This window comes from Tympanuchus pallidicinctus, unplaced genomic scaffold (assembly GCF_026119805.1).
Source record: "Tympanuchus pallidicinctus isolate F22 unplaced genomic scaffold, pur_lepc_1.0 scaffold5, whole genome shotgun sequence".
NCBI lineage: Eukaryota > Metazoa > Chordata > Aves > Galliformes > Phasianidae > Tympanuchus > Tympanuchus pallidicinctus.
In genome coordinates this window covers 8,390,971-8,398,341 of record NW_026294769.1, presented here as the reverse complement: position 1 = coordinate 8,398,341, position 7,371 = coordinate 8,390,971, and the positions used below count along the sequence as shown (strand labels likewise).

General features: G+C 39.9%; 1 protein-coding gene across 4 annotated transcripts; it reads right to left on the bottom strand.

Annotated features, from left to right (window-relative positions):
* Positions 1-157: 157 nt before the first annotated feature.
* Positions 158-7,262, bottom strand: FASTKD3 (FAST kinase domains 3). 4 transcript variants are annotated; one of them, XM_052703903.1, is made up of 7 exons: positions 7,151-7,262; positions 5,575-7,035; positions 4,276-4,361; positions 3,508-3,670; positions 2,690-2,759; positions 1,585-1,699; positions 158-436 (listed from the first exon to the last, which is right to left on the bottom strand). In XM_052703903.1, the coding sequence occupies exons 2-7, from the start codon at positions 7,004-7,006 to the stop codon at positions 338-340; spliced, it is 1,965 nt and encodes a 654-aa protein (XP_052559863.1). In that variant the 5' UTR covers positions 7,007-7,035; positions 7,151-7,262; the 3' UTR covers positions 158-337. The 4 variants fall into 4 exon arrangements, with proteins under 4 accessions (XP_052559863.1, XP_052559865.1, XP_052559864.1 ...); XM_052703904.1 differs by lacking the exon at positions 158-436 and adding an exon at positions 455-1,041; XM_052703905.1 differs by lacking the exon at positions 2,690-2,759.
* Positions 7,263-7,371: the final 109 nt, after the last annotated feature.

Here is a 7,371-nt window from a genome sequence, read left to right as displayed (position 1 = left end):
ACATTTTGTACATTCAGCAACAGCTAATAACCTTAAATAGCTTTATCTGTCCACTGACAGTTGTGATTTAAAACAAGTGAAAATACAAGGAAAATGTAGTAGTGTCTGTTTGGTACTTTTATCTATTAATACTATGTAAGAAATATTTACATAAAACTTAAGAAAATATGTTGCTTTTTATTACTTTTTACATATTAATTGTTCCAAATATTGGAAGGTCACACATTCAGAAGGTGAAATCATCTGACATGGAGTTATTAGAATTGTTCTCCCATGCACAATATGTACACTTTATGGTACAGGAGGTCAAGCTGTGATACAGTGGTATTCTCCATTGTCAGCAGCCATGTCCATATGTATGAGGAAAGATTTTTTTGTGTAGATATTCTGCCATTTTTCTGCAAGATTTTATACTTTCTACTTCAAAAAATGGAACCTGGAAATGAAACCAAAATGATTGCTGGAAATATATTTTAATAAACAAAAAGAGTAAGTTTAACATTGATTAAATAGACATGCAATTACACATCAGAGTTGCATTTTAAAATAAAACATTTACTCCTAAGTTTATTACTGATCTGTAAGTCTTGGGGGAAATGAATAGAGGTTACTGCAAAGCAAATAGTGATGTTTATTACAGTTTAAACTAAGTTAAATACAAAGTAGTTAGGCTTATGTGCTAAGTGCTTATAAAGGGAAAAAGCTTACCAAAACGTGAAAGTCTAGCATGTGCTCATAGGTAAATATATCCCTATTTATTTCAACAGGAAAAATAAAGGATACACTCTGCTTTGGAAAAAATGTTATTTCTGATATAAAGCAGTTCCTTTTTTTCTTTTTTTATATCTTGTTTCTAAACTCCAAATTCAGATTTTGAACTGAAAACTCCCAACCTTTTTAGTGCATCCAGAAGGGAGCTGGGAAGATGTCAGAGGGCTGGAGCACCTCTCCTACACAGGCTGAGAGAATTAGGGCTGTTCAGCCAAGAGAAAAGAAGTTCTCCAAGCAGACTTATAGTGACCTTCTTGTAACTAAAAGGGCCTACAAGAAAGCTCGAGACAGATTCTTATCAGTGACAGGATAAGGAGTAACAGTTTTAAGCTAAAGTAGGGTAGATTTAGATTAAATCTATGGAAGAAGCTCTTCACACAGAGGGTGGTGAGGTGCTGGAAGATGTTGCCCAGAGTTGTGTTGGAAGTGTTTGAGGCCACGCTGGATGGGGCCTTGGGCAACCTGTTCTAGCAGGTGTCTCTGCCCATGGCAGGGTCACTTCCACTCCATGATCCTTCCAAACTGTTTAATGCTTTCAGTTAAGTCAAAATTTGAACTATCATCAGTGCAGATAAATATTCTTTCAAGCAGTCACTATTTGTATAGGCAGAAAGTACTAACTCATCCAAGAAAAAAAAGAATTTATGTAATGAACTCTCAAATAGGCAAAATCTAGGCAAAGAGAACATCATGTAGAAAGAGCAGTATTATACCTATCTTAGGAAGTGATTGCAACTACAGTTTTAAACATTACATAAGAATCATTTTTCACTTGTTTTGTTAGCCAGAGTAAAAACTGTCAGGGGACTTTACCTGTACAACTTTATAACCAAGTAACTGAAGATGCCTCTGTTTAATAGCTTCTTCTCCCAGCAGATTATGGCTATTAACACAAAACCTATTTTGACCATCAACACAGAGAGCAATTCTAAAATCAAGCACAGAAGAAAAGTCAGTTCACTTAGTCACTAGAATTGCTGTAATTCCTAACAAGAATGAGACAGTACCTCCTCTTATTCCCAAACGCCTCCTAGAATTAAATGCAGGATGGGATTTGCCTACTTTAGGACAGTATAAATTACTCAGAGGGAAGGAGGGGAAAGACTGAAGTTTAGCAGAACTTATCTGAAAAGCAAACTTATATGCTCTAAACAAAAATCTCCACACAAGTTAATGATAAGAATTTGATAGTTTTAACACTACTATTGGTAAGCTGTTTTGAATTCTTCCAGCAGGAGAAACAAGCAAAATACTTGTCTCATGTTGGAAATATCTAGCAGCTAAATTTATTCAATATATTAGTGATTCAAATTAAACCTGTATATGTGGTTGGCAAGCATCATGGACTGCAACCATGTTTTTTCCTACTTGGTTGCAGTTGCAACCACAGCACAGGAAGGGTGCCCAAATTTATATCTAGGGATTCTCAAAAGAATCCGTGTTTAGCTTGTTCTTTTAAATATGTATGCATTTTTTGATGCAAATGGCATCTGTGGCAAATAATCTTACTTCAGAGGATCTATTAGAGAAGTGTATTTGTGAAGTAAAACTGATAAAGACTGTGCTAAATCCTTGCAGGCACTCCCAATTAATTTGATTTTAATTTGCAAAATAATTAAACATGATCAAAATAGATTAACATAAGTCAGACCAACACCTCTTTGATCCTAACTGTCACTGGGTAGAGGGACTAATTATCTAACACCTTGTAGTCAGGAGGCAAGACAGTGAAGAAAAAGTACAGATCTCTCATTTTACCAGCTTTGTCTTTTTTTGCCTTTGGTTGTAATGTGAAACTTTGATGTTGTTGAGATCAATGCAAAATTCCAAGTAACTTTATTTTTGCCAGAGGTTTACCCTGGATACTCTTTACCAGTGTTAACCAGCATTTTACCTGTGGCATGTTTTATTCTCTTACCGTGTGTGTACTTCTTCACATTGAGTAGCAGGCAACATAAAGCCTTCTTCATCTAATTTAATCTCAATATCTAGTATAGATGAAATCATGAGAGAAATTAAAACCCATTTCATGTAACAAACATCTTACTGTGATTTTCATGCTCTGAGCTGCCAGCCCTCCAGCTCTCCCTTTCATTACTCACCACCAAAGCAGAAAGATTAGGCAATTGCCATGGTGGCATTTCATTTTGCTTTAAATGAAAACAATTGTTTACAAGGAAAAGGGAAGCTGGCAGTAAAAATAAATTACAGCTGAGTTAGCAGCTATTTTCAGAGCAGTCCAGGTGAGTAAACATTGCAGTTATTTTCTCTCCTTGTTAAAAGTCACTTCGAAAATTACATAGAATTGTAGGGATTGGAAGAGACATCTGGAGATCATCTGGTCAAACCACCTGCTAGCAGGGGTTTCCTAGACTGGGTTGCAGAAAAGTGTCCCATTCACTTACATATTTATCTATAAAAGGGGCAGGTAGAACTCAAGAAAAATAACTTGCTTGTGTCCAGATTCATAAACAATTGTAAAAGCCAGGCCAAGGCCTGTAGCTTCATTAATGGTACAGGTATGGTATTTGCTGCATGTACTGTAAGTGCAAAGTTAAAGTTCCTATTTCAAACCTTCCACAGAGCCTTCTTTGCATTCCAGTGTACTTTTTCCATATTTGCACAGTTAAGGATGCAAACAAAGGGAATATTTTTTTTTCTATTTCTAGAAAATACATGGAATTTTTGATAGCATAAGTACACATTTAATTAGTTTAAAAAACTAATGTTACTTACCAACTGTATAGAAATATGGTGTTGATACTTCTGATGAAAAATATATTCTTTTTTTCAGTAAATATAGTAGTCCACTCTTTACCTTTTTGAAGAGGTGAACATCCAGAAAACCATGAGTTGTGAGAAAGGTATTTACTTGATACTTTGGAAGGAGTTTGGGACCCTATAGAATGACAGAAAACCCAATCAGACAAAAGAAAAGGCAAGATAAACTTTTGGCAATTACAAAATAATTCTGCAATAATGTAATAAAATCTACTTGGTACATTTCAAAGCTATGTCTGATGAAGACCTCAGCGTGAGGTATGGCCTGCTGGAAAATAAAACCAACCAACCAATCACCCCCACCCCTAAACATCCTCAGCAAGCTTTTGTGCTATCATGCTGAATAATACCTATTGCTCATGAGAAATGCACAACTGTTTCCATTCCTCTTCATCAGGCCAACATCAAAGTGGCTGATCTTTTATGTGCTCCAAGACTTTACAAACCAAACATTAAAAAAGGTAATAGTTGATGGAAAAGTAATACACAGAAATACAGAGAATGCACTTGAACTTATAGCTAGTCAGTTCTTTCAAACAGACACATGGATCAGTCATTCAAACAAGTAACAACACTTCATATTTACACCAAGAAATACAGGCTGTTTTATTCAATTCCAATGTTTTTACTGCAAAGACAGCCCTCAGCTTCTATCAATGTGCTCACACCTAATGACATCATCACCTGCTTTTAATGTCAGTTCCAGTTTTGTATCTACCGTACCTTATAAAATGGGCACTCCAGGGTAATGGTTAGAAAAAGCTGTGTTAGCTGGGAGGCAACAACTCTGTCCAAACCAGGTGGCTGAGCTGAAACAACAATATTCAAGTTTACAGGTTTACATTCAGCAGGGTAACTTCACACATGCTGTCATGCAGAAATTAGGAAAAGAGATTCAGTTAAACGTGCAGCTGTATTCATCCTTATATGAATGAACACAAAGATCAGCTATGAAATAATTTATTTAGAAAAATAAGGAACTGATTTACAGAAATATCAACATGAGAAATATACAGTCAGCAAGATCTTGGGGCTGTCAGAATCTTTCACACAAAAAACGGAAGATCTGAGAAATGCAAGATGTTCTACAGGAAGGCATAAACTTCAGCTGAAGTCTTGGACAATTACGCATCTCCATCTTCTTCCTGAAACCCTGAGGATGAGGAATTGTAGTGCTCACTACAGGCAGGAGCTCAGGGCATGGAACAAAGAGGGGCATAGAGCAGAACCACGTCAGAAGTGTAGTTGGCAGATACGGTGCCAGCGGGAAGAAGCACCATGTAACCACATTAAAGCACAAAGTAATTTATAAAGCAGGGCAAAGCACCAATCTTTATGAATCAGTAAAGTATACGAGCCTTAGAACACAATTCATATTTTTATCTAGATATTTTAAAATAAAAGCCAGCAGTTAAGGACAGGCTGGTATATTATGACACTACTATGTTTTACAGGCTTATTTTTATTTAATTAAGCCATAAATTATGCACTGCACAATATCTTTTATCAGATTTATCCATGTATCTCTTTTAGTTTTCAGAAGATGATTACAAAACAATGTGGAAGGGAAATAAAACCAAATTGAAAGCAAAAATACAATAATCTGTATCCTGAGAGGACAGAACAGGAAAATTGATAGATGAGGTCCCGGTTCTATTTTAAACTCACCTGAAAGGCTGGACACAATGCAGCCCGGCAGAAGCATCTAAAAAATGTCTGTAAGATGAAGGACAACTACAGAGAAAATCAGAGGGGTGGTATTTTTTGGAAAGGCATGATTAACTGAAATAGAATTTTTGTGGAATTTGAAATCTCTGTTTAAGACTGCAGCGCAATTTTCAAATTCTACTGAATGATGAACTTGAAAGGCAATTGCAACTGTGCATTTTGCAACTATCAGGGAAGCCTCCTGATAACTTTTCTCCAGTCACCCTTATCAGCTCCTGGTTGTTTTGACAGGATTAGACATACCATAAAATAGTGAGAAATGGAGAGTGCTGGTGGAGAAACACCGCTTCTTACCTTGCAGCTGTTGCAGGAAAAAGGGACTAAATATTTTTGGCAGAAAATTCACTGGATAACGCTGAATAAGAACACATGAGTGCAGCAGATTCAACAAGGCGTGAGGCTGAAACTGACTAAGACGAGCATGTAGTATTGTTTCAAGCTTCCTAAACAAGGAAGAAGCATTTGGAGGGAGGTAGTTTAAAGTCCCGAATGGGACAATATATTCAGTAATCTGGTCAGTGGTAAAGCTGTCAGCATTAGAAATGAAACCTTCTGCCACTGCATCCAAGATAGGCTTTGAAAGGATCTTCTTTTGACAGCAGTACTGCATGACTTTGCTGACAGTTTCAGGATGCATAGTAGGGATGGACTTGGGAACATGCTTTTCCAGTGCTTCTGTAAAAATTTGTTCACGGTGTCCAAAGAACAGGAAGGCTTCCAGTACGCTTACCAACTCATCATCAGTAAAGTGAGGAACATGCTTTCCAGAATGCTTACATAGTGCTAAGATTAAGGGAACTACCTGAGTCTGATGGAGAGCCACCAGCGAATTCAGAATTACACTTGTGAACTTTGGACTCAGCTGGTAAGCTATGGTTAAAGTGGCACTGTTCATTCTGTTTAGCAAGTCCCAGTGTTCCCTTTCCCCAACCACCACCTGCAGTATCTTATAAACCATCGCCATTTCCCTAGGACTCCAGTTCTCAATGTCTTTTTCTTGCATGCGGCTCACAATCTGTTCCAGCACAGCATAACTTGGGCCTTTCAACTCGAGCAAACTCTCTCCAAGAGAGCAGAGATTGTCAACAGTCAGCTTTCTGTTAGCAAGCCGCTCTTCACTCTCTGAAAGCAAGCGTGCTATCAGTGTACTCTGGGGATCTACACGTAGCTTTATCAAAGCTTGCAGTGCATTCAGCAGCCCACTGTTGGACAATTTTGAGGATTGAAATTCAAACTGAAAGCATAATGCCCTGAAAACTTCATTCTCTAGCACATCTTCAGGGTTTTTCAGGCCGTTGTCATCCACCTCAACTTCAGAAATCCTCTGCAGGGCTCCCGATGCCATAGTATCAGACATAACTTCCAAGGAGCGAAGAAACTTAAAAATCTCTTGCGACGAACGGAGGTTTTTCAAAGTCCTGAAGAACATTTGTTCCTCCGTCCACCGCTCGCCGGCCTTAGCGTTGCTGCCCGTATCCCTACAGAGATGCACGCTTTCATTAACAGAAAGGGACCGCATCCGCAGCTGCACGTGGCTTTTCCGACAAAACACATCCCGACATTTGTCCTTGGAACACAGCACCCTCACGGCCGTGGCACGATAGCTTTGGGGCTTTCGCCGTTCGCTGACGAAGCTCAAGCTTTTGCTTAGGGTCATCAAAATACGCCTGCTCGCTGGTGCGCCGGGTGAACAGAAGTGGAAGCTTTTCAGGCTGATCAAAGCCATGTCGGAACGAGCGTGTCCTCAGAAGACACCTAGAAGAAAAAGACGTGAGCGCACGAACCCGCCCTCGCCTCTCCCCCTCGCTCCTCGTCCTTCCTCGGCCCTTCGGGGCGCCGGAGAAGCGGCGCGGACCCGACAACGCCTCACCTCCAGCGCCATGACGGGTAGCGCGGCACGACGGGAGCTTCCGGCGCTCACTGGCTCGGCCCCGCCGGGTGCCGCGGGCTCCGGGCGCTGCTCTCCCCGCTGCCGCCTGAGCCGGGGCCCCGAAGCGAGCAGGCTGCCGGGCCGGGTTGCGGGGTGCCGGGGTGCCAAGGTGCACGGAACCGGGGCTTGCCGCGTTCCGGCTGCTCTGACTTCCGGACGTG

Excerpts from the sequence above, each read along its gene's own strand:
- FASTKD3 (XM_052703903.1), bottom strand. The coding sequence starts at position 7,006 with ATGGCTTTGATCAGCCTGAAAAGCTTCCACTTCTGTTCACCCGGCGCA. Across the intron at positions 4,362-5,574 it reads TTTCCTGCAACAGCTGCAAG|CTCAGCCACCTGGTTTGGAC; the intron begins GTAAGAAGCGGT and ends TTGTTGTTTCAG. Across the intron at positions 3,671-4,275 it reads TGGAGTGCCCATTTTATAAG|GGTCCCAAACTCCTTCCAAA; the intron begins GTACGGTAGATA and ends GTCATTCTATAG.